Raw genomic sequence first — 27708 nt, 5'->3', positions numbered from 1 at the left:
TCCCTCGCCACCTGTCCCCCCCGGGGACTGGTGTGGAAGCGACCAGGGGGGCTGGGTTAGGGACACGCAGACTCGGTGCTTCACTTGGCTGAGAGGGAAAGGACGCACAGCATCGACAAGAGGACACAGTTTGGATCAACCCAACAGGCTCCGGGGCCTGTACGAACCATCGAGTACAGTGTTTCCTCTCAGGAGACGTTCACTGAAAAGTTAAATCATTTGACTTTCTGACTTGGAGTGGGACCGTGGAGCAGGATGTCGGAACTTTCCGTGAATGACCACCTCGAAGGGATTTTATCTGATTTTGAAGGTATGTAGGTTTAAATCACTTCACTGCTCTCTGCTGTGGTGGCACCGGATAAAAGCTAAGTAACCTGCAAGCATTGGGCTACAAAAGGTCCAAAAGAAATCCGCTTTATTTTTGAGGTGAAAGACTACAGGTGTACGTAGACCCAAAATACTTAGTGAAGTTGGTTCTCATTGAAAGAAAAAAAAAATGTAGCTTATGAAAAATTCTGACACATAACAAACCTTTGCCAGCAATTAAACACACCAACCTGTTATTAATTCTTCACGGTTTTCATTGCAGAGTTGAATTAGCCGAATCCATCAGTTTGTGGATATAACACTGGAGTTTCAGTAATAAAATGCTAAATGTCTGCAGGTTTTTTATTCTTCTTCCTTTTTTTTAAATTTAGTTTTTTGTCATGAATCAATTAATAGCAGACATGTTCCAGTATCACTGTTATGGTATTAAGATTTGTACATGAATCTACTGGTTGATGGTTGTGTTACTTTCCCCTGCATTCTCCATTTCCATTTATATTTTATTTTTGACTAAATGGCAACTATTTAACTCTGTGTGCTGTGAATAATTACCAAACTGTGATGTAAAATTTAGTTTGTTTGTTTTTTTTTTTTTTTTTTTAAGAGATGTGCTCTACTAACAAATTTCAGGCAAAGATGTTAAATGGGTTACTTGTGTGGAAAAAATGGTATGTGTGTGTGTGTTTGAGAGAGAAAAGAAGGAGACAAAGAGACGAAGGTTAAGACATTAAGATACACTGCTTATTTGAGTGAGTTAGTGAGATCCCTTCTTCAAAGACAGTTAGTCTGATCTTGAGCATGTGTGGCACATCCCAGTCTAACCATCATCATCTGCTAGTTCTAGTTAGAAGAAACAGACCTTTGTCATTAACTAAGAAAACCTGAAATCAAGTAAATCCTTCTTCTTAGTGTGTGTGATAACAGGAAGGAAGCTGTCCTCTTACTCTGCTCTTTTAATACACAGGGAAGTGCAGGAAAGCTGTTCCTCCTCCGTTTAATATTACTGTTTATTTTGATAAAGTAAAGCAGAGTTGCTGATAGGACGGAGGACTGAGAGAAGGGGAAGCAACTTTGTCCCCTGACATCTTTACACTGCTTTCTGTATTGTGCAGCTGTTCTGGTGATACCAGAAGTCAAGGACTCTGTGCACCCCCCTCCCACACATGCTTCACCTCAGGAAATCCTGCTGGAGTCGTGCATGGAGCCCACAGTTACAACCAGAGATAAAACACCAGTTATCACTGCAGAGGCTGCAAATCCTCCTTTGAAAAGAACAGCTTTGTTTTTTTAGTTGTTAAGGCTTAAGTTTATATTGAGTGACAAACTTTATGTTTAACAATGCCATATTGTAATTTCATCAATTCTGCTTCAAAAGTTTGATTGTAGCGCTGGAGTAGACGGACTGGTCAAAATCTTGGTGTCTGCAGCTTAAACTGACCACCATGTTTGGAGGATGTTTGTCTGGGATATGAGAACAGGACATGTCAAGCACACTGTGAAAAAGTTGCAGTAAATTTCACAGTAACTTACTGGCAGCAAGGTGCAAGTAAATTACTTCTTATTATGCATACCTTACCTCATACCTCATACCTCATACGGGCTGTTTTTTTAATGGGGTTGTGCAGTAGTGTCGCTGTTGCTTTACAGTAAAAATGTCCCTTTTTGTGATGTCCGTGTGCACATTTGGGTACTCCAGCATCCTCTCAGAGTCCAGAAAATCCAAACACGTGCTGCTCAGGTTAAATGGTCACTCTAAATGCTCGTAGGTGTGAGCCTGAGTGTGAATGGTTGTCTGTAAGCCCTGTGATAGGCTGGAGACATGTCGGGGGTGTACCCCACCTACACCCAGTGATAGCTGGGATATTCTCTGCCCCTCTGTGACCCCAAAAGGGAAAAGCAGTAAAAGATAACACAGCATCAGTTACCCCTTGAGAAGCACTCTGACATAGAAAAAAAACTGTGATGCACAGTAAAGTGACTTTCCTGTCAGACAGAAGAAATAAAAGGAAGGTATGCTCTTGATTTGCGAAGCATTAGAGCCTTTAGCTGACAAAGGAGATTAGAGGGGGTCAGGGAGGCTAGGAGCTGCCCCCCCCCTGGTCCTATCACGACTTGGCACTGCACTTTGGCAGTGCAAAGATCAGAGAGGGTCCCATGACTTATTGACCCAGTGACCACACACTTACACACAAAGCTTGTTTTTTTGGTTATTAGGAGCAGAAGTCTATCAAAACAAAAGTTTATCTCTGCCTCGAACATTCCAGGCTGCATTAATGCAGTGAAGCACAACAGTCTGGGAAACATCAGGCAGCCAGTGGCTCTCAGTTTTGTTGTCAATCTTGCATGGAAGCTGGTGCAGATTTGGGTGTAGAAACAAGCATACGACAAGGTTCAGTTGTAATCTATAAAACATGCATACCTGGGCCTCTTAAGCCAGGTATTGATAAATGTGGCGCCTGAAAACAATCGTCATTTAGATAAGACGGTTCAGCTGGCCTAACCCACGGAATTTACAACATGAAGGGACGCATTATGGGGAAAACGAGACTCCTCCGTCCTGGAGATCACTAAACCAATAAAGATAGAGAGAAATGAGGCTGTGCTGTTTGGCAGCCTGAAAAGTAGCTTTACATCGATTAAAAAAATACCAGACAGGAACAAACTAAGACGAGGCGCAGGATTTGAGCGTTCATCCAAAATAAAATATGCTGTTCCATTCATGGAAACAAGTCTACACCTATTTTTTGGATTCTGATAAATGAGGGCTAATCTGAGACAGTAGAGGTCATGGATAAAGTATCATAATGCCATTTATGCTGGAATTTTCTGTTTCTGAAATTGATGTAATCCACACAGACAAGGATCACCTTGCTGTTTCTGAGTAAACAGCCTCAGTCTGCTCCATACTGAGTAAACAATCTCTCTGTCAAACACATACCTTAAATAATGCATCCCTCCCCACACACACACACTTTGACAGACACACAGGTAGCACTTAATGTGGCTAGCTGCCAAGCCATTCTTCCTTAATGGTTGAGAATTTGGCACGACATCAGTGTAGGCAGTCGTTTGCCTGAACTTGTCTGGAGTTGTCAGGCCCATGAGGCACACAGGATGAGTTCTAATGAGCCAATGAGAGAGCAAAGACAAAACCATTACTGCAGGGAATGTATAAGGGTGCTCGTTTGAGGACTTATTTAAAGTCTTAAACATTTTTTTTTTTGCTTAAGAATCTAACTTTGTACAGACAGGTACACCTTATTCTTATCCAGTAAACCAGGAGCTAAGAAAAGTGGCTGAAAAGTCAACTTACAACTGGTCTATTACATGAACCGCTCCTATGATGCTCAATGATAAAAAACAGTTGCGCTAACACATCCACATGTTTTGTCAGTATTTTCCAAATTCTCTCTTTTCTCTTTTGGTTTAAGTTCATAGTTCATTAGTTCACAAGGACCACCGAGAAACTGGGCTATGCTTGATTTATTGACACTATCCTTACCAAGGAAATGCTTGTGACTACTGCAGGTGCTCTAAGCATAAGTCAAGCTGAGTTACACTGATGTTATGAACTGACAGGAGGAAACTCACAATACACTCCTGTCACTCCTGTATTACTTTCCCTAAAAGGCTGCGAGTATCTGCAGTACAAATCTGGATCAATTGTCCCTGTAATGGACCCTTGTCTATTGTTTTTCAGTGTGTGTGTGTGTGTGTGTGTGTGGTGAGGTTGTTTCAGAGTCCTGAGGCACTGTGTTATTTTCAGAGTTACGACATTTGAAACAACTCTTAGGAATGTGTCTTCCAGATGTGCGTCTAGTAAGTGGAAGTTCTTCAGATGTGTGTGTGTGTATGTGTGTGTGAGAGAGAGACAGAGTTTCTGAGCATCAGCATCAGTTTGCGGCTTCAGAATCTGCGAATGTGTGTATTCACGTGTGTCCACACATGCCAATAGACATGCTCTGTTGTCTGTCAGAGAGTTTCCCCCGCGTGGAATGTGCAAACAAGGCTGGGGGGTTGAACGTGAACATGCCCAGACGTACAATCCCCTCGTTGAGCGTCCAGAAGACTGCATCCCACCCTTCCAGTTCTTACTGGTGCCAGTCATAGGATTCATCAGAGAGGCTGGGATTGAAAATGACCAGCGTGCTCTTTTTTTTCCTCAAAGTGGTTTTAAAAACTCTACTTCTTTGAATTTTATATTTTAAACCTCAGTATATTTGGGACTTTTGCTTTATTGGTATTTAACTTCCATTTTTATTCAACAAAGATAGTTTCTGATTTCCAAAAAAAATTCTTCACCAGCTGAACAGAAAAAGGATATTACTTTTAGGTTTCACTTAAATGTGATAATTTGCTGTTCAGCTTGCTGATGCCAATATGGAAATGGACACCCCAAATCTTTAAAGCAAGAAATAATCAGCCATCAAAAGCTACCACTGGATGGTAAATTATGTATTTTGCTAGAAATAACAACATGATGTTTGTGCTGGTTGAGATCCATATGCTTTTACACACACACACACACACACACACACACACACACACACACACACACACATGCACAGTGTGAGCATTGATATCCTCTTGGAGGAAATGCTGGCCGTGCAGTCTTAACTGGGGGCTGCTTATTCCCTGTTTTCTTTCTTTGGGAGCGCTGGCTTTTTGCCAAAAGCTATAACAAGAAGGAGCACTGGTCCTTTATAGACATTTTAGTCATTACATAAATGAGTTAGCTGACACTGACACACAGGAACAGCGCAGAGACAGAGTGCTATTCTGCCGCTGTGATTATTTCCCAAGTGTTTGACAGGCTAACAGCAATTACCTGATACCAGACTCCTTATCTTTGTAAGTAGGGCAGGTTCACACTTGTGGCTGAGGCGAACTCAGCCGAGACCAAACATACGACTCTCTAAGACACACTCACACACTGATACAAACCTCTCTCTGGCCTTTTCTAACTTAATCAAATTAGATGTTATTTCATGATTTCTTTTTAAAATAAAGTTAAATCCACGTCACACAACTGCTGTGCTGTTTAGCCCTGACTAGTCTCCAGCGATGAAGTATGTTTCAGCTGGATGCATGCAAAGGTAGACATGATGATCAGGTCACATAACTCAAAAATGATGTGATAAACTCAGAGATACTTTGGTGCAAACCGGACAAAAACTGGTTCTCGTAATCTCTTTGGACATCTAGATTATAACTTTAATTTCAGTCCGGACACACATGATGTTTGTCCTCTCAGCTCCACCCACTCAGGCACTTCTTTTCATGGCGTGTCACATTGCATTGGTCAGCTTGTGAGACACAAAACCCCAGTCATGGATGCCTTGACTCCAGCACTGACCTCAATCCACCCTTTGTGTTTGCAGCAGGAAATGTAGGAATTGTGTGTGTGTGTGTGTGGGTGCATTGGCTCTTGTGTGTGTGTGTAGGTGTACATTTCACAAGAGGCTGGGAAACTATTCCCAACTGTCTTTTCTGTTGTACTCCCTTATTCTTTTTTTCTTCATGCATTTGTGGAGACAGGTGTCTGCTTTGTACCTGTGTTTTTATGAATATGGGAAAATAATGAATAGGATATCTGAATGAATAAAGGGAGCAACAAAATTAGTTCATTTGTAGCTTCCAGATCATGTTTATGTAGAGTGTAATCAAAGTCTCCGCGGTAACCATTTTGTCCAACTGCATAAGTGTTTTGAGACATTTATTAACGACTTGTCTTCCTCTCCACAGCACTAAAAAGATCCTTTGACGTTGAGGATGTTGAGGCTGTACCATCCTTTCTTCCTGATTGCCCTGGCTCCGCCCCCAGAGAAAGTAGCCTGCCTCCTTCATTGGCTTTTACTGGCAACAACAGCCTGGGGTCTACAGCCCATCACTCCCACATCAGCCTGAGCTCTAAACCAAGCCCAGGCCTCAAGTCCCGTACTATAGGCAGCAGCCTTTCCTTCAACCGAGGGACCATGATGAAGCCAGCGATCGTTAACAATGGGTCATCTGTGACCAGAGCTGCATCCTTCCAGAGCAGGTTAAACCCTAATGGCTACTCGATGTTCTCTGGCCCAGGCAGTGACAATGATAGCCTCCACAGCTCCACATCCAGCCTGGAATACACCAGCGGGGTCGGAAGTGCCCTCCCATTTACTAAACCTGGGTCATATCCCAGTCCCCCATCCCATCAGCAAACTCATCAACAGGGGAAACCACAACAACACCAAGACGAAGGTGCCAACTTGAGACACAACCCCAACCTGAAGAAGTTCTCCTCCCACAACAATGTATTCCACTCTGAGATGGACCAGGGGCCAGGAGTGTTGCTGGGACCTCCAGAGTCTCGTGGGGTGAACCATGGCTCAATGCCTAGTCTAGATCTTCAAAACTGTGATAGAGGAGGGGGAATGTTGGGTATGCAAAGAGGTGGAGTTGGCACCATGATGTCCCCAGGGTTGAGATATGCTAACGCAAACGTCAGCTGGAATGGTTGTCTCCATAATAACACTTACTTTGGAGAAGAGGGCTCAAAAACCAACTGGCAGCGAGGGTCCCAGGTTCCTAAGACACCAAAGTCTAAGGCAAAAGAGACCCCACGTCTTAACAAGTTTCCTTTGGATCTGGACAGCTTTGTAACCAGCACCTCACCTTCATTACCTGTAAAGACTCAAGAAGGATACATGAATCCCAACCCTCCAAAGCCTCCTTTGAGGAGCAAGGGTCTTCAACACCCTGCCAGCCCACCATCCACTCCAGCCAGCTGTTCAGCATCTCTAAGCAGCTTGGATAGCTCTTCTGACACCCCTCCTCTTTCTGCTCAGCAGCCCTTTGAGCCCAGTTACCTATGTTCCCCTACTCTTTTGCAAAGGTCTGTAATTTCTCAAGAGATGAGTTCCCCCCTTGGTTCCCAATCTCCAGCCCCAGACCCCTACTTGGAGATCCTCTCAGAGCTCAAAGTAGTCCCAGAGGTTTTAAACTCGGGTGGCCCTTACAGCTCGCCCAGCTCGGGAACCACTCAGAATTTAGAAGATGGTGTAGGGTGTACTAGAGACAGTGTAGGTTCAATCTTACGGAGAATCGCCTCCTTCCAGCAGCAAATTGAAACTGACACCAGCCCATCAGCTGAGGCCCAACCCTCTGTGGTCCAAAGCAATGGTGGATTTCCATCCTCAGTTGGACATGCTGGAAATACAGCAGTACTTGCTTCTCAACAGTGGAAGAAGAACAAGGAAGGTAAGATTGTATTGCTTTAAAAAAATTGTATATATTTGTAACCAAGAATGATCACATATTTTTGTTGGATTTGTCAACAAAGCACTCTCCTCCTGTCTTAACAACACTCAAATTGTGTCACATCACATTTACCCATACACATCGTACTTACCCAATGATTCAATGATTCATGAACAGCCATTGGGGCAGTTTTGGCAATGTAGGCAGTGCAAGCCCAATCTAACTTTTCCCACTCTCTCAGACTCACACTCACACACTCCTTAAATCTAACTTCTTTGAACTTTGTTGATGCCATCTTCTCTGAAATGATTGTTTTGCTCCATCTGGAGCTTGACAATGACTGACCGTGTGATTAAAAGAATGAAAACAAAAAGTTAACCGGGGGAATTTCCTACCCTCCCTTCCTCCAGTCTTGTAGAAACATACAGAGGAGGAGAAAAGTCGGTCGGCACAAGAAAGTTACACAGGAAAACTGTGAAATGATGTTTTTCTCTTGCATATTTAGTTATGCTCTGGGTGGTCATTGGAAAAGTGAAAATATGATCTTCTGCAGTCAGCTTCTGTTACAGATGGTATCTGTATGGCACTAAACACTCCTGTTTGCACTATCAACATGAATGAAAACTTAATTTGATCCTCTGGTCTTTTCTGTAAGTTTTCTTTCACGACCTCCTTTTCTTCAACTATCATGCCCTGGCTTGTCAGAACTCCCCCACCCGTTCCCTCTCTTTTACAGATTTAAGCTTTAATGACTGTGATTTGGGGCATGAATTCCTACACAGAAGGATGTCTCAGGTGTTGCCCCTCCTCACCATTTGACTTTCTATCACAGACAGTTTGTGTTGAATGTGGGTTAGAGGAGGTAATACTGGCTGAAAGACTTGCACAATGTGATGCATAGATATGCACCTCAGTAGTGGTTGTTCTAAAGGATAAAAAGAAACATCAGATCTGATGCCCACAACGGGGTAAAACTTTCTGATGCTTTCTGTCGTTTCAGTCGCTGTGTTGTCCTTTTCATCAGTTCAGCTTAGACAACCATTTCCTGTGTAGTTGTTTGGGTCAAGGCCCGAAATGTGTTTCCTGAACAGTTCAGATTATCTCAGCCTCACTGTCAGAGTTTTTTCAAAAACAAAAAAATCCTAAAAAACAATTTCAGGGCTGAGAGCAATCAGCTAACAGACAGACATCAAAAAGGAATGCAGATGGCTCACTATAGCTTAAAGTGAAACAACTTTGGATTTATCAGAATAAGATAAGCATATTTGAAGCATATATGAGCATATTTGATTGCTCTGTTGCTAACTTTCATTTTGATAACGATGAGGAACATATAGAAAAAGCCACTATAATTAGAGGAGGTAGCTGAACTGACATGATGATACATTTATTAAGGTGGTCCAATGAAAAAAAAAAAACCACTCTTTTAGTAGAAAAGATATGGGGGGAAGAAAAGGTCCTTTCTATTAGCCATGAGTTTTCTAAAGTGACCAAAGAATATCTGAACTTTTATGTTCATTTTTCTCAAATTCTGTAATTTGTTAGCTTAGAGCACTAAGAATTGTGATTTCTTTAAAACATAAAGCGGAACAGGCTGAAACTTTCAGGGTGTTTTTGACACCAACAGAGCTGTGTGACCTGCCACTTTGGTGACATTCAGATCAGTAACTGAAGTTAAGTTATCAAGGTTTGTTTGAAGCTATTTACACACATTTTGTGGTTATTACTTAATTGTACCCAGATAAAAGTTGTGATACATTTTTCTTTCTTGAGATCTTCTTTTGTGTAAACTCAGTTTTGAATCACCTCAAAATGGATATGGTCATTATTTTAGGTGTGGTTATTATGTAATTTAAGATATTTAATGTTAATTCCATGTTTGAAAACTTCAAAAGGTATAAAACATTTTTTTTGTAAAAACATATGGTCAAAATGGCCATTTTTTGCCTATTGTGCCATCTTAATATAGCTGACCAGTAGCCAGTGAATGGCTCCTAAATCCCCTAGATTCATTGAAAGACAGTCATTCTCTTTAATTTTGCTGTCACTCTAATTGACATCTTTACAACCATGAATCGTGAGTTTATCAAACAGCTTCTTCTGATAACAGGTCTATCAGTGGGAGATCTTTTTCAGCATGTTCTGCTGCCCCCACATGGCCCAAGTTATAAAACACACCTCACTGACACTTGTACATTAAATCAAGATTCAATTCATCACCTCTTTAAAACAGCATTCAGAGACTTAATGTGTGGAATAAAACACAAGGCTCTGTAATGAGTGAGTGTTGTTGATGATTTGATATGAAGCAACAGATGTAACCAGGAAACCCCTCACTGCACATGACAGGAAATGCAACATCCTCCAACACTCACTCACTCACTCACTACACACCCATGCAGACACTGACATAAGGCTGCGTCCCTTTACACATTAAACTATGTACATAAGATCTTGCTCATTAAGATATGTTTGTTAATGCTGACTGCTGCACTACAGTGATCAACACCAGGTAAACACCTCTGTCATTACTGTATGGGGCTCGTATGCTGTTATAGTTCTGCATTTATGGTTAAAAAATGAGTTTGTTTGGTGGTTTGTACTTTTTTCCCTACTTTTTCATGCTATACTCACAGTTCTTTAAATTTTATTCCTGTGGCGATACAAGAAGGAGTAGATTGATAAAATATTGCAATTGCTGGTGTTTGTAGGCCATTCTCAGGCCTTTTCTTTTTGGTGTTTTATCTTTCTGTTATGTTTATATAATTATGTTTTACTTATTCTGCCTCACATGTTAAGACATCCATCACCAATAATTACTTCAAATTCTCACAGTTCATGTTTTTGTTTGTACTAGTACCCATAATCAAACAGTAAAATATACTAAAGCTATACAAACAATAAGAAGAGAACAGATAGGACTAAAAAGCTATTAGTTGTCACAAGTTTTCCTTGTGTTATGGTGATAAAACATTTTTGTTTGTAGTGACAGACTCAAGGTCCTGAAAATGGGTTGCCTGAAAATGCCAGAATAAACACAATTCTGTTTTTTCTTTATTCAAGCCTAAAATGCTGTGTGGAATAAATGTTTAACCAAGAAACAGGGCAAATGTCTGACAAGCAACTGTTTCCTGTAATACCACGTAGTGACCCAAAAAGTTTGTGATAGTGTGCAGCAAACATTTTTTGTCTTTATACAGTCACACTTCCCTAATTTAGTTCTCTTGCCTGTTACCATTTTTTTCTCGTCCTCTCTCTTCCTGTTTTTAGTATGCAAGAAGAGGACACAGCATCAAATCAGCAATTTGCAATTCAAAAGGCAATTGATCACATATTGTAATCAGATATTTTATGTACTCAGTAGTTATCAAAGTTTGTAATCACATTGCATTTGTGTATTTCAGGTATCCTTTTGATAAAGCATAACAATAGATTATGTCCTAATGCCTGTCTTAAAATCCTGCGTCATGTATTAATCATAACTGTTTTTTCAGTAAAAAACAGATAATTACAATGTTTGAAAATGTGTCTCATATTAACAACAGATTGAATAAAGAGCAGAGCAGCATTACTCATATTTGCCACTCAGACTACAAAAATATGACTGGAGCAGACAGCTGGTGATTTTTGTTTGATTTCTTCTGTGTTTTTTGGAAAAAGTGTGTGCAGGGGAAGGTCATAAACAGATGACGCATTTGCAAAAATCAAGCCTAGTTTTCCACTCCTGTGTTACTGAGGTGAATAAAATCTTGAAAATTCCCCTATAAGTTATGACAGTTCAAAAAACAAAAGTGTTTAGTTTGTTTTGACAGTCAGTAGCGAGTGGTCACTGATGATTGAGAAATAGGATTCTTTGACAGACCTAGTAGATGTATGGATACCTATTTGCACACATTAACACTCGTTTTATAGTTGTAGAACCACTGAAGCAAAAAAGCAAGAGGAAGGGAGACCACAGGCACTTTTTTGCACATGCAGAGTATGAAGCTAAATGAAAATTCTTGAGCATGCACCATTTGCTGTAATTGGTCAGTTACAAAGCCACATGGGACAGCACCCATGGGGCAGCACACAGCTCAGCCTCTGGTGAGAAATGATTCCAACAGGGGGGGTGAAGGGAAGAGAAGGGAGGCGTCGTCCTTCTCTTCTTAGGGATTAGTGGAAGCTCCTCCGTTCATTTGCATGTGAATGGATCCCAGAGCTGCTTTTAGCCACCAAACATCGCCCTCCCTCCCTCTGTTCATCCCTCTCACTTCTCCTGCACTCCAAACACCGCTTAAGGACCAGAGAGGAGGACAGAGAGAGGTGATCACAGACGGCCTGAACGCTTTAAAAAGCAGTTCTTCTGACTAAGTCTTTCCACAGCGGCGCATCTAGGGAGGAACACGTCTTGCTTTTGTGAATGAGAGAAGGTAGGATTATTTTTGACCCCCCCGCATATTGGTGGTGTGTGCTTGGTCCGCTGAGCTAACAATGAATGGTGACAGGAATAGTCCACTGTGGGAGTTACGGTGGGGGACGAAGCTCGTGGTTATCTGTGTGTGTGTGTGTGTGTATGAGGAGAGTTGGTTGGGGGATGCTTCAACAAGCTTTTTAGAGTTTTGCTCGTAGTAGTGGTTTAGTTTTCTGTTACAGCATCCATACACATGACGAGCACTTCCTACATGCTTCTTTCTCTTATTCCACCTGTTAGGTCTTTGCCGCATGTCCTGATAGGCTTTGGATGTTTTATCTGGCCTACACTTTTCATTCATTTTTGAGTCTGTTATTACGCATTCTTTTCCATCTTCTGCACAGTCCGTGAAATGGAGTTTCATTTTCATCGTTGTTTATTTATGTGATTAAAAATATGTAGCATATAAAACCCAAGAAAACAAATTATGCCTATTAAATTTTCCACTGACCCAAGATTTAGGGAAATCATGGCTATAGTTTCATGAAAGACATTTCCAAAGACTGGAGTTTTAATCATGTCTCTCTTTTGTCTTGTTTGAAGATAAGCTGAGAAAGTCATACACCGCTGAGAGAAACTGAGGCACTGGTGTTATGCCAAGAAGTTGCACTGACGCCTTCTTTTGATTTTTCAAATTACAATAGCCTCTTCACGAACCACAAACAAACCACTGCTAGTTTTTTGAAAACTTCAGAGCCTTAATACAGTGGTAGAAAAAAAGTTTTCAGCAGCTTCTTGATAGTTTTAAAGGACCTCACGCCCATACAGTGTGTGTGTGTAATGACACCAGTTTGTTTTGACCACTTCTGCTGAAGATCCTGTGATGTCACTTGGCGGTTTTCCCCACACATGCGGATCAGGATGCGGTCATTTCTTGCCAAACAAACTCTTTGACATCCAGATCTTGGTTTGTCCATCAAGCTGCTGATTCGTCTGTATTTCTGCAGTGTTTCCACCTGCTGGAAGACTGCATCTGCGCTTCATGGCTGTGAATCAGTATCTTCAGGCGTGTTTCCTGTGTTAGGTTCCTTATTTTAGCCACTTTTGTCTCTGAAGAACTTTCAAATTTGCTGGCTGTAATGTGTCTTTAAAGGAGATACAACCTTCATTGGTTGGTCACTGGTATCAAAATGACTCAATACTAACATTTCTGGTGTTTCTGGTGGTGCGCTTGTTTAATATTTTGGCTCTGACTGTACTAAAAGAAATTACACTTCAAGACCATAGACTGTGTAAAACATGGATATAGTCTCGCTGACATCACCCGTCTGTTTCTAAAACGGAAAATGAAGCACATCAGCTATAGTGGCCATATTGGTAGTGGCAAGGGCATCACTTGACAGATCCAACAGTCATAGGGCGCCTGTCGATCACGTGACCCTCAGCTGTGCCTCTTATTGGGGGAGCTTGCGATCTTAATATCCAATGAGGGGCCGAGTAAGAAAAAAATCCCCCCCCTACAGTGGATGCCGAAAGTAAAATTAGTGACTCGGACAGGAGACGTTTTTTGAACCAGGTTGTAAATAGGTTAATTTCTGCTTTGAAAACAGCTTTTTTTGGCTTGGTGTGTATGTGACTTCTGGTATTCCCAGAGCCAGCCTCAAGCGAACACTCGAGAAACAGCAGATTTTAGCACTTCCGCATTGTGTCATATTCTTAGACCAGAGATTGCCGCTTGTTCAAGACTGAAGAGTGATTTTTAATGCAGAATTTCACAAATATATGGGGTGCCTGAAAACTCTTTTTTTTCCCACCACTGTAAATAAACAGAACAGAGTCTTATGCAGTCAACGCACCTCACCCACCTGCACATCATTCAAGACTGTCCCCTGCTGCCAAACTCACCCTCCCTTGGCTTCTTGCAAACTTTTTACCAGTAGTCTGGTTTGAATAATTCCCAATGCAGTCAGGAGAACGAATACAGAGGTTTTGATGCTTTAATCCCAGGACAATGACAAAACTCTATGTTTAAATAAAGCTCAAAGGTCTTGTGAGTATTGTTTAAGGGATCTTGAAATAGGCTTTTCTATATATTTGCTTGCTCATAATCCTTGATTTGAATTGAGATTGTGAGCATCAAGGTTCGTAAATGCTCTCTCTCAGGAGTCTGTGGTCTGGTCAAACACGAATCAAACACAGTATGACGAGACTACGCCAACCGGCAAAGCTTAGTCGTAGAAGTGAGATCTGTCCAGAAGGTGATATAATGGATTTATTTTGTTGTAATGTTGAAAACTGAAGCTGTACAGCAAGAGCAGAGTATTTCAACCCACATGCAGTTGTTATTCTGCAGTGGTCTGTTCAAACTTGAGAGTCTTTTAATAAAATGAAGGGTGAGGTTAAATTTGCCCTGCTTGATGAAGTTGAGATTGGTAAATGGGCCGAGTCAAGATGTGATCCTTTTATATTGTAAGTACATTTTGCAGTTTGATCACTACTTTAAGTTTAGTTTTTGTGTTTTTCATTCATTTTGAGCAGGTTTTCATTGAACATTTTGTCTTATGCCCATGCAGCCAGACTTGTGTCACTAATTTACAGCCTGCAGTGTGAGCATTTATGACAGCCTGAATGGCTCAGGTGATCCCTGATGAAATGATTTAACCAAAGATAGAATTATACACTTTCACAAGTTAAATACACCATATGAAAATTCTTTCATTGAGTTTTTTTTGGCCCAAACAGCTCTTGTCTCTGGCAGTGGCGTCCTTGCAGAAATTCTGCCATTAAGGCCTGATTCACGCTGTCTCCTCTGATCAGTTGATGTTGAGATGTGTCTGGTACTTGATCTCTGTGAAGCATTTATGTGGGCTCTGATCTGAGGTGCTGTTTGTGGTTTCAGAGGCTGGTATCTCCTCTAAACTTATCCTCTGCAGCAGAGGTGACTCTTGGTCATACTTTCATGAGTTTCATCATAGCAGCAGGTGGCTTTCGCAACAGCCCTAGACGATAAATTCAGAGTTGTTGAAATAGATTGATCTTCAAACACCATCAATGCCTCTGTGTATCTCTAAGTACACTTAAGATCACACAACCACAGTTATGATTATTGAGCTGCCCTGACAGATGTCGAATACACCATCATCCAACAGATCCAGAAGGAGGGTATGACTCAGAAAATCTTTATTGAAAAGGATGACTGTTCACAGAGTGCTTTATCAAAGCTGAGAGATGAAAAGTTAACTGGAAAGGAAAGTCTGGTGGATGCACGTGGATGATTGCAACCTTGTAAGATTTGTGTCAGTGGTCTAAGAGGTGTGAGTGCACCAAAGGCCACCATGCATAAACATATTCATGTGAGAAGCTACAGGAAATATTGAGATGCTGAAGTACAGAATGAAGCTTTGGTAATGTGTTTATCAATTTGTCTTCTATCCCATCTGTGGATAAGCTTTAGGGAAATGCTGTCTTGTTTTTTTTTTTTGTTCCAGCAGGACTTGTCACCTGCTCACGGTGCCAAAACTACCAAATGTTTTACTGACTGGTGATACTGAGCTTGAATGGCCAGCTGACCTGCACCCCTTAGGTTATCACTGACAGTCCATACCACTCTCAGTACAACACATGTCTGATGTGCAAAAGGAGCCTCACCAAGTATTAAATTAATAAATATTTCTGTTTGAATTCCTTTTTTGATAGGTCTAAGAAAATATGTAAATTTGAGATTACAACGTTCCAGTTTTTCGGACCTTTGAGCCGAAACCATCAGGTTTCATTTAAAAAGGCTTGAAGTGTTTACTTTGCATGTCACAGAAATGAATGTATTAAAGAAACAAACCTTTTGATCAGATTCTGTTTGTTGAGATGCACTTGCATGTTACCAAAACCTAATCATTTTGTTTAGAAGTAAACAATAGTAAACTAAATTAGATGACATATACTTTTATATTTGAAAGATGCTTAATTGAATTGTGTAATGCTAACTTACAAGAGTCCAATTAAGCTAAGATAGTTTTCCTTTTATTCATTTTATTTAATATCCAGGGATTCAAGGTCATTTAGTTAAAGATGTAATTACTGAAGAAAAGAAGACTTGTCCATGTCTTTCACTCTGCCCTTTTCTGTCCTGAGTCATAAGGATTAGTTCTGCTCCAAAGGTTGTACGGTGGATATTTATAGCTGATTAAATTATGTGTACTGACACTTTCTTTGTGTGTGTCTGTGTGTGTGCCCGTTTGTGCCTGTGTGTGTTCTGAGAGCTTGTTGAGTCATGAAGATCTTAACAAACATGTAAACAAACAGATGTCTGTGTCATCTATTAGAGAGTATTTGTAGATCCATACAAGAGATCAGACAAACATGCAGAGGCAATTACAGGTTCAAGTTCCCAAAGGGATTGTCGCTGCCATCAAATCCTATTACAGCTTAGTGCCAGACTACACACACTAAAGCTGACAAAGAGGAGGAGGGATAGACCTCTGTCACAGAGCACATAAACATGCTTGGGTTAGCCCTGAAGAACCACACCGATATGGAGTCATCACTAGATACTATTACAAGTCTTTGATCAGCCAACAAATGGCCTTTAGTAATAAATTGTGCAGCCAAATATTCAGGGAAAGCTCAATACATCTTGTTAATTTAATGTTTGTACTGAAAACACAAAGCTGACACCAAACACCCCAACTACTCACACAAAGACGAGGGAATATGATGAGTCATAACTCGCCTTGCTTTATCTCCACTAATGGTGGGCTGCCCACATAGCTTTTAAAAATTTGTGAGTCTAATGTTGTATTGTCACGTTCAGCGTCGCCCATTGTAAAAGTGGCCTGTTTGATTCTCTGATCTGTCACACGCCAAATAATTTTACAGTTACAGTTTGTGTCAAAGAAAATATCAGATTAGGTGTTCTTCTGTATATGGATTTACATTAATTTTTTTATTTTTATTTTTTTTTGCAGGGGTTGGGTGGGGTGGGCTTGTAAATAGCTTGTGTCATATTCAAAAAGACTTGAGGCTATAATTGCTGCAATGGTGCAACAAATTATGTGCTGCACATGTGATGTCCCAGTTTTTTATTTTGATATATGTTTGAAATAGGGGTGCACCGATCACAATTTTCTGGCCGATCAGTGATCACCGATCACCAATCTTTATAAAGCCTGACCTGCCGATATGGATTCAGGACGATACCAATTTTTAATTTTTATTTTTTATAACTGACAGCAAGTACTTTCAATGTTCCAATCGTAGACTGTAAAAAAATGGACGTCATTTTGCTCAGCTCGAAGTGAGGTCACCATGAAAACTGCTCCCCCTGGTGGCTGGCTGCAGTATAGGTAAAAAAAAAATCGGACTCTCCAGCTATTCCAGATGGGCTGTGGTCAAACTTAAAAAAAAATTAATACTCCTCGTAGAAATGTTTCTCACGTCCGATTGTTGTGGTGATTTGAAGGTAGCATTTGGCTGTATTGTATCCAAGTCCTCTTTTTACTGAAAAGTTTTGTTTTCATTAGTTAAACGAGGTTAAAGACAAGGCTTTACATAACATTTAACGATGATTGACAGCTGCCGTTCTCATGTATTTTTTTCGGAGATTGTAAAATATGTTGGGTAGTAGGGTCAAGGAGTGATTAGACTCAAAAGAAAAAAAGAAATAATTATTATTTTTATCACCCGGCTCCACTCAGATTCTCCCAGAATCCCCCATCATCTCTATTGCGCAGACTCTGGCTGCACAACTGCTGCCAATGGCTGCGCCTGTGACGGGGGTAGTTTGGCTTCAAAACCGTACAATGATAAATGGCGGAACCACACTGTCCACTCTATATACAGTCTATGGTTCCAATCTTATTTTATTCAAAATCATCGAACAATACTCATGAAACAATAAACTCTTGATGTTTTCACTTCAACAACCAATAAAGTGTCCTGAGTTTTAGGTCTCAGATCAAAAAGCAACAAAGGCTGGCTGTCAGATCTTCCGAGAGGTATATAAGATCACTTTCATTTGTAGAATTTTAAGGAAAAAGAAAAATCCTGTCATTTGGAATAAGGCTGTAACTTGATAAAATGTGGTAAAATTAAAGCACTGTGAATACTTTCTGGAGGCACTGTATAGAAATAAGACAAATAACAAGAAGTATCAGTAAATACACACTGCTCCTTGTCTAAAACAATGTGATATTCATAACTTTAATTGGTAGATTTTACCTCCTAGTCCACAGATCAACTCAGAATAAGATGTTTTTCCGTACTTGCAGGTGAATTTAGCCTAAATCAAGTCTTTTTTTACTTGAAATAAAAGAAAAATGAAGTCAGTGATTGGCCAGTCTACAAGTTGTCGTTTCAATTTGAAAATGCTCCAGTGCTGAAAACTTCCCTCTGAAAAAGGAAACGTACATACCTTTGACCACTCTCTTTCATTTCAACTACAGAAGCAGCTGGAGAAGGAGAGACAGACTTGCTCAGCCCTATGGAGGAGAGACTGGAGAAGGAGAGAGGCATTATGGGTCCAGAGAAAGGAGGTGAGGACAAGACCCAGGGACCGGCAGCAGCCATGAATACCCAGGAGTCCATGACAGAAAGAGGAGAGAACTGTGTGGGGCTTTGTGCAGAGTTGGATAAGAAGGGGAAGGAGAAGGGAATGGAGGAAGAAGAGATGATAAAAGAAAGTGAGCTGGACGTGAAGTTGGAGCTCAGCCAGTCGGTCCACGGCCTGCAGATGAGCTTTATCAGTGGTCGGGACCTGTTTGGATACGTAGGCATAGAAGCAGTACTGGACCAGATGAGGAGAAAGACCATGAAGGCGGGCTTTGAGTTCAACATCATGGTAGTTGGTGAGTCCATCACTCATAAACACTAACACTGTGTTGATGCTGTGTGTTTTCCATTATTTCACTTTATTACAGTCACAGATTTTGTGTTGAAATTCATCAGCTTGAAAAACATTTCCTGACAGTTACTCTCACATTTAAAGAGGAAGTAGATTCTGTGAAGAGGAAGAGGTTTTGACTGTTGAGGCCTCTCAACCCCCCTCACCTACAAACACACACTAACACACACACACTGTTAAAATGGGAGCTTCTCCTTGATAATTACTCACAATTCTGTAAGCATAACTGTATCTTAAAGAAAGCCATTAACACATTCTTCAGAGTGTGTTTTCATTTAGTGTTTCCCTCAAAAGTAGGGTTGTGCCTGTCATCATCTTTATCCAGCTTTCGAGCACTTCATGGTAAAAAATGGTATCTTCCACACACTTAGAGAATTGTTTAAGTATTATTTTACTGTGTCTTTAGGTCAGAGTGGTTTGGGGAAATCCACGCTGGTAAACACTTTATTCAAGTCTAAAGTCAGCCGCAAGTCCTGCACGCCAAACTTTGAAGAGAAGATCTCCAAAACAGTCAAGCTGCATTCAGTCAGCCATGGTGAGTACACACACGTACAAAGAGCACAAAAGAACAAGTTCAGGGTTTGGAAGTTGAAGATTTGTCTCTATGTGGATGTGAGCATTGTAGACACTTCAGATCTTTCATGCATGTGCAGTTTTGCTTTTAGTCATGTTCCTCTTTGGTCCACCTGTAATTTCCTGATGGCCTGCCGGTGTGTGTGTGTGTGTGTGTGTGTGTGTGTGTGTGTGTGTGTGTGTGTGTGTGTGTGTGTGTGTGTGTGTGTGTGTGTGTGTGTGTGTGTGTGTGTCTGTGTGTGTGTGTGTGTGTGTGTGTGTGTGTGTGTTTGTGTGTGTGTGTGTGTGTGTGTGTGTGTGTGTGTGTGTGTATGTGTGTGAGACAGAACTCACATCCTACTCTCGTACACCTCATTTCCCTTCTCTTTTTTAAAAGTCTGTAATAATATGTTCTAGAGCAAACTGATTTTTAACTTCTTAAATGTATTGTATAAACAAGTCATTCAGTTTGAATGTACAGGACACCAAGGGTGTTTGAGTAAATTGCAGCTTGGAGGATGAGACTAGCAGGACATTGTCAAAAGCATCAAGAACTGTGAGCCAGCAAATTGATGCTGTAGGAACCAACACACGGGTGCTGGTCACAAGGCCGTCCAACATTAACATACGTGGATGTTCTCCAGGCAGATGCAGGAGCACAATGTACTGATGAGCTGGCCGGGTGTATGGAGAACTGGGATGACTAGAAGTGACGATGGAGGGCTTGTTTGAGGACAGCCTAGTAGTAGTAGTAGAAGTACAGGAAATCACAGTCGGACAGTTTTAACTGCTTCTTTCTTTCATGTGCCAACAACTCACTGCTCAGGACACTGGCGTTTTTGTCATAGACTGTATAAAACGTGGACGTAGTCTCGCCAACGTCACCCGTCTGTTTCTGAAATGGAAAATGAAGCACATTGGCTATAGCGGCCATATTAGTAGTGGCAAGGGCTTCGCCAACAGTCATAGGGCGCCTGTCGTTCACATGACCCTCAGCTGTGCCTCTTATTGGGGGAGCTCGCGATCTTAATATCCTCTGAACGGCCGCGTTGGAAAAACATTTACCCCACGTACAGTGAGTGCCGGTAGTAAAATTAGCGACTCAGACAGGAGACGTTTTTTGAACCAGGCTGTAAATAGGTCAATTTATGCTTTGAAAATGGCTTTTTTTGGCTTGGTGTGTATGTGATTTCCGGTACTTCCAGAGCCAACCTCAAGGGAACACTCGAGTAACAGCAGATTTTAGCACTTCAGCATTGTCTCATATTCCCAGACTGGAGGTTGCTGCTTTTTTTTGTCCTTTTGAGAAAGTCCACATCTAATGAAGTGGTTACGCTTAGCTCAGCTCAATTAGCAGATGAAAACAAACGATCCAGGTGGTCTTCTGTTCTGTGATATTGCGGTTGTCAGTTAGCATCACAGGGCACTATAGCCACCAAGAAGTGTGAATAGATGGCCCTCTGCTGAAAAAAAATCCTTCAAAATAAGAGCACAGGTTTTCCTTTTCCTTATCATTTTTTTTTTTTTTTTTTTTGCTCTGGAAAAGTCTCCAAACCCACTGAATACAGGTCTGTGACTCTGAGATGAGAATCACTGGTCTATAGTATTGTTCAAGAAAGAATTAAAACAACAAAGCAAATATGAAATAGTATGTGCTCAATAGGGGAGACATTTTAAATTTATAAAACCTTCACAAGACACATTTTATTTATCTTAGGCTGCAGACCAGCAATGTTTTGGCTGCATGAGGCTCACAGACTTGTTTCTTTTTATAAATTTTACCCATAATGAGGCCAAAATCTATATATTGTGAAAATGCCCTAGTGCTTAAAACATCATGACCTTTTATTTTGAAAGGTGAAGAAGTAGATAATATCAGGAAGGTGGGGAGTGGGTGCACCAGCTATGTTATTCATGGGTTCCATGGCTCAAAGGGGGTCAAGAGCTTCTGGTCTTGACAGAGTTTCCCATTGAGTCTATTGTTCTGGTTCTTCTCTTTCCCTCCTGTGTAGTAATTGAAGAGAAGGGAGTGAAAATGAAGTTGACTGTGATTGACACGCCAGGATTTGGAGACAACATCAACAATGAAAACTGGTGAGTGTGTTTGTTAAAGTTATCCTTTAATTTCAAATACTTCTTTTTTTTCCCCTGTTGCATTTATGGTTGTGTTTGTAGTAATGTCTTCAGGAATTGACTGATTTCCCCCCAAAATGATTTTTTGTCTGATACTAACATAGTTTTTCCAGCAGAGTGTTCTAGCCCTGAGTATTGTTTAGAATATTTATTCATTTATTTTAAATGTTTTTGTTAAAGGAATAACATTAGTAATGCAAACCTGATCCTTTAATGAAACACAGTGTGCTCAAGTCTCCTTCCTCCACTTATACGCTGCAGTTGGGAGCCCATAGTGAAGTACGTCAATGATCAGTATGAGAAATACCTGCTAGAGGAGCTGAACGTCAACCGTAAAAGGAGAATACCTGATAGCAGAGTCCACTGCTGTATCTACTTCCTTCCTGCCACCGGGCACAGGTCAGTGTTTCATAGATGCCTTTACTGAACACCAACATGCAGCTGGTTATCACTTATTTCTACAGATTAATACGCGAAAAGCAGCCCATCTTTTTGCTTTAATCAAGAAAACATACCAACATTACTTTTCTGACTGGAGATCTGTTTGTCTCTCTAGGTTACGCACCATTGACATTGAGTTTATGAAGAGATTGGGGAATATAGTGAGCATTGTACCCGTCATCGCCAAAGCAGACACACTCACCATTGATGAGAGACAGGACTTCAAAGAGAGGGTAATCCAGCACAATTTCACAAACGGTTCATATTATTGGATATCTGTCTTTGCTTATTGTGAAATATGAAAAGATGTGTGTTTAATCTCAGTTTTACCATGACCCTTTGACAGATAAGGCAAGACTTGACAGCAAATGGGATTTGTGTATACCCCCTGAGAGACTATGATGAGGATCCAGAGGAACGTATCCTCAATGACAGGATAAGGGTAACTATTCCTCAATTTTCATTTAGTCACATAAAAAAAGGCTTGTTATGGGATGTAGTGGCAGATTCCTCACATGGTACTTGTAGGCCTCGGCAATAAAACAATACAGATATATGTCGCAAAATAACTTTTCCAAGATAGAAATATGAGACATGGTCGATAGAATTCATTTGTTCGTGTTTTGACAGACATGATTAGCTAATCATACCTGGGAGGAGGAGATGCATCTATATTCAGCGCATTTAAAAAGGCAGGTGCAAACTTGCAGGGCAGCGTTTCACACAAACGGCTGTGGTCATTGTGGCGCGGAGGTGCAAAGACAGATGAGGGGCAGAGAATTTTCTGTGTACAGGTCAACACAGTTGGACTGTCAAGAATAAAAACAGTGGAGACATATTGTCTATCCAACAATGCCATGTCTTCGATTTGATTTTTTTAACCGGGGCTGTGTGTCTTCGCCAACTGCGCTGGTCTCAGCCCGTACATAATGAACAGTCACATTTTGCGATCTCTGGAGAGCGCAGGAGATGAACCTCCCTCTTCATTTGCCAGCGGCTGAGTTGAAGGACCACTGCCACTGAATGATCTCCAGACTGTTGACAGGGCATTTAAGATCAATGTCAGCCAGACACAGCAATGACCAGCTGCTTTGTGTGTGTAAAGATGGCCCAAGTGCCACATTGGACACAGCTCTAACCTCCTGTGCAGTAGCCTGTGACTCTCTAACTCCATTGCTTCAAACTTACTTTTTCTTTTACGACCACTCTGCTTTCAAACTCTCCATGGTGACAGCAGGTAGCTAATAGTTAATTTATCTAAAGTGGTTGTATGATGTTCTTCAGTTCATCTGTCATGTTCAACCTCTGACAAAAAGAATAAACCAATTAAAAAAAAACCTTCTGAGGTCTTCTCAACGCACTTATGAGTAACGGAGCATTTCAGCGTGACAAAAATAGTTATTTGTTTTATATCGTGAGAAATAACGTTATCGACTGATATGAAAAAAATTAGGATTTTTTTCTAAAATCGCCCAGTGCAGGTACAAGCTTATAGTTCAGTCATTGGGAAAAGTCAGGGACAAATCCAAGTTAGAAGTTTGAAAATCTTCCACAATGCAGAGATCTGAGTTGAATTAAACTTGATCGAGAAATGTTCTGTGTTCAGGATAGCATCCCATTCGCTGTGGTGGGGACAGACAAGGAGCACCAGGTGAACGGTAACAAGGTGCTGGGCCGGAAAACAAAGTGGGGAATAATTGAAGGTAAAGTGTTACCCTTTAGTAAAATAACAATGTTAAAGAAGTGGGTGACAACAAACTTAAAGGAAGGGAGAAAGAGTTCTCTTTGAAACTGACTGTAAAATTGATCTTTTTCACTCCACACAGTTGAAAATGTTGCGCACTGTGAGTTTGCCAACCTGAGAGATCTCCTGATCAGGTGAGTTTAACATTGCTTTCTAAGTTTATTTAAACTTTGAGATTTAAGAGAATGGTAAAAGTTATGATACAGGTTCCACAATAATTTTAAATGTAAGGACTATCTTCACACTCAGGGGTTAAAGAAAATAATAATTCATCTAAAATAATGCACCAGAGGCTGCACAGTGGTGCAACGGTTAGTGCTGCAGCCTCACAGCTATAAGGTCACTGGTTCGGTTCCCAGCTTGGCCGGTGGGCCTTTCTGTGCGGAGTTTGCATGTTCTCCTCATGCATACATGGGTTCACATGCTCATCAGGTTGATTGGTCACTCTAAATTGTGAGTATATGAATGGTTGTTCGTCTATATGTCAGCCCTGTGATTGGCTGGCGACCAGTCCAGGGTGCACCCCGCCTCTTGCTCAGTGACAGCTGGGATAGGCTCCAGCCACCCGCAACCTTGAACAGGATAAGTGGTTCAGAAAATGAATGAATGAATGAATGAATGAATAATGCACCTGATGCACTCAGGGGAAGTTCGAGTATTGAAAGCCTCCACAATGATGGTGACTATAATATTTTATATTCAATTTATGAATTGAAAAGGGCATCAAGTGCTACATATTCTGCTCTAGTGATGACCAAAAAGAATTTTGTCAGCCTACTTAGCAACAAGGGGTTTCAAAATTGCAATAGTCCAAATCAAATTCCTCATTGGAGCAGTGACACAACAAACCGTCCTCTTCTTTATGTTTCTATAAAGGTCTCACCTACAGGACCTGAAAGATGTGACACACAATATTCACTATGAGACCTATCGTGTGCAACGGCTGAGCCAGAGCAACATGAACTTCAATGAACAGGGACTATCCACGTGGCTGCTGGGAAATGGAACTGGGGAAAAGTATGAATCAGACAGCCACCTCTGACTGCATCCTTCCCATGCACTGACCATAAAAAAAACCCTGCAGATATTTCTCGTCCATTTCCAAATAACTGCAACAAAGAACCCTTTTCTTACAGTAGACACTGTTTTTAACTGTTTCTAAACAAATTTTTCTTGTTTTATAATGGGACAAATTATTTTTCTGTAAGCGATTAAATGTATATGAGATATGCAGCAAGATGTTAGAAGTGCATACATGAACATATTTTTGAATTTCAGCTCATTCATTATAAGTGACTAGTAGATGACAAGGTGCAGAAAAATACAAAATCTAGTGATATCTAAGGTCACCTAACATCAGCAACGGACATCAAAATAACAGAAACTGTAATAGTTTGATGTATGGATACTTTTTCTTCTATATACAGTGTTAAATATGGATGTCCACTGCCTTTCAGTTATGCTGTGTATCATTCTGGTTCATGCCACAGGGGGTCCGATTCCCATTCTGGTATTTTAAGGAGGGAACTTCTATGTTAGTATTGCTTTGGTATAGTCTCAGTATTAGGGCCAAAAGAACACCAAACATCAGTCAACTACCAGAACATGAAGTACAAATGATGACTGATGTGCAGGTCTGTTTTTGTTGCTTCTCATCAATAATTCTGACCCTGTTTTTTTCAAGTATAGCTTGATGATGGAAATATAACTAAATGCTAACACTGATGAATATTTAGTCATCAGTTAGATTTTTATATCCACTCCTAGGTAGATACAGTTGAAATGTTGGTGAATAAAAAGATTTCTGCAAAGGAAAATTGCAGGGAAGTTTCCTGAAAATTTCCATGGGAATTTTAGCTCAGGAAATTTTTATTGGAAGTTTTGTTGCAAAGACTTTTTCTCTTCCTGGAGCTTTTTTTTTTTCTTGTTATGAACTTGATTTAAAAACATTGCATTTGACATCTTTGCCTGCATGTCTGCTTCTCACAAACCAAAAAGTTATAATATTTATATGACAAGGTAAATGCAGTTCATAAAACTCCCAAAAGTTCCTGTTCATTCCCATTAATTTTGAATATTCCCATGGAAAGTTTCCACCTTTTAAAAGTCCCAGAATTTTGCAACAAGTATTTTTTAATCTCACATTAAAGTGATACAAAGAGAATATTTTTATTCTCTCCATCTTTACTTGTCGCCTGAATACAACCCAAAACTGATGTAAAAGTGCATGCCACACCTCGCTTATTACTCTGATCAGAGAGTAAATCAAGCCAATATGGATTGGTTCATTCATTTGCAAGTCTTTGAAAGTCAAGTGTCATTTTCAAGTTTTGCTGCCTCAATAAAGTTGGAGGATAGTCATTAGTTGGGAATCTTTCAAATATTTCCATTATTTTATTCAGTTTCTTTTGTTTTCTTTGATCATACCCATTGTCTGTTCTTCACTTACCAGGAACATGACATTCACACGACCCCCCCTCTAAATTACTGAAATATCCCTTTAATATTGTCACCTAAACTTATGAGGCTGATGCTGGGCTTTTCTGTCATTGCAGGTGTTGACAAAGGAACATCATCATTATTCCTCTTTGTATTGCTGACCGTGTCTTATCTGCCACTGAGATTATTTGCTTTTTAACCTATATCAAAAATAGGCCTTAACGAGTCATTGAAGCAACAGTCTCTTCACCTGAGCCCCACTCCTCAATTGTTTTTTTAAACTTACTGGAAAATGAAACTTAAGCACAACATGGCTTGATCAGACCAGACCTTATATTGACACTGTTTTCCAGCTTTTACCCAAGTTACAGTTACAGAAAGCGACATTCAAATTCCCTTTGAAGAAATTTTCCATCAACAATGACACACAGACTAAAAGAAAGCACAATTGCATTTCATGTTAATTCTGGTTGCATCTCTCAGCCCTTTACCACATCCTACACTCTCATGTCAATCCCCTCCCTGTGTCTTATACTCCACATGTTCTAACAGCTCTTGTGTGATTATGTATTTTTTGATGTATGATTATTGTTTATATGTCACAATATTAACCCTGCTAACACTGCTCATATGAAATTAAAATCCTGTCTCCTTTAAGTCCTCTGTGAAGTAATTTTAATAGATTTACTACATTGGAAAAAAATGAAATTTTATCAAGTGTTTTTGTCTTATTTTCAGTAGAAAATGTCTTTTTTGACTTAATGTAAGGCACATTCACCTGACCAGTCCAGAAAAAAGTCTTGTTTCAAATTATTAAAAAACAAAAATGAGGTCTGAATTGTTTGTAATAAAGCAAGAGAAAAGTTACTAGTTTTAAGACATTCTGTTTTTAAGCAAGTTTTTCTTGTCCCATTAGCAGATTTTTTTTCAAACTTGTGACAAGCAATTCAGACCTCTTTTTTTTTTTCTTTTAACAACTTGAAACAAGACATTTTCAGACTGATCAGTTGAATGTGGCTCAAATCAAGATAACAAGACATTTTTTGCTTAAAATAAGACACAAAAACTTGATAAGATTTTAGTTGGTGAGGTGTAAAAGCTCTGATGATAACCCACAGACACATAGAATCACTGTACCGTCTTTGGGATGTTAAATGGATTGAATAGCAACACTGACTAGTTCAACTGTTTCTTCCAAAAATGTGCCAGGCTCCTGAAAATGTAACAATATTGTTTAGGTAAGGTGTTTAAGGTTTGCAGACTTTTCCTGCCATTGACACATTAAATATGTTTGTTGTTGTTTTAACCACAGAACCTTTCTTTACATGCTGTATGGAGGGATTACTTGTTTATCAACAACGGCGGATGCGCGCGCAACTTGGGTGCAGAAGCACTACTGAGTATAATGGTTTGTCAACCGATGTGGAGGAGTTAACCACCAATAAACAGATTTTTATACTTAATGTCACCACTTTGACGGACGGTAAAATGCTCCCAGGTTTGGGAAATAGCAGTGGGTGGACAAAAGAGATCAGCAAATAGACAGAT

The 27708-nt window shown here is 40.3% G+C and overlaps 1 protein-coding gene across 4 annotated transcripts; it reads left to right on the top strand.

Annotated features, from left to right (window-relative positions):
• Positions 1 to 36: 36 nt before the first annotated feature.
• Positions 37 to 27452, top strand: septin12 (septin 12). 4 transcript variants are annotated; one of them, XM_074695892.1, is made up of 12 exons: positions 37 to 310; positions 6073 to 7563; positions 18394 to 18795; positions 19258 to 19386; positions 21416 to 21497; positions 21798 to 21935; positions 22093 to 22210; positions 22324 to 22419; positions 23584 to 23680; positions 23804 to 23855; positions 24598 to 24738; positions 26277 to 27452. In XM_074695892.1, the coding sequence occupies exons 1-12, from the start codon at positions 256 to 258 to the stop codon at positions 26281 to 26283; spliced, it is 2808 nt and encodes a 935-aa protein (XP_074551993.1). In that variant the 5' UTR covers positions 37 to 255; the 3' UTR covers positions 26284 to 27452. The 4 variants fall into 4 exon arrangements, with proteins under 4 accessions (XP_074551993.1, XP_074551991.1, XP_074551995.1 ...); XM_074695890.1 differs by lacking the exon at positions 26277 to 27452 and having other exon boundaries at positions 24598 to 25887; XM_074695894.1 differs by lacking the exons at positions 37 to 310; positions 6073 to 7563; positions 26277 to 27452 and adding an exon at positions 9948 to 10075 and having other exon boundaries at positions 24598 to 25887.
• Positions 27453 to 27708: the final 256 nt, after the last annotated feature.

This window comes from Halichoeres trimaculatus, unplaced genomic scaffold (genome assembly GCF_033239565.1).
Source record: "Halichoeres trimaculatus isolate MK-OKI-2021-1 unplaced genomic scaffold, fHalTri1.1 fHalTri1_scaffold_20, whole genome shotgun sequence".
Lineage (NCBI taxonomy): Eukaryota > Metazoa > Chordata > Actinopteri > Labriformes > Labridae > Halichoeres > Halichoeres trimaculatus.
This window is presented reverse-complemented; position numbering and strand designations above follow the sequence as displayed.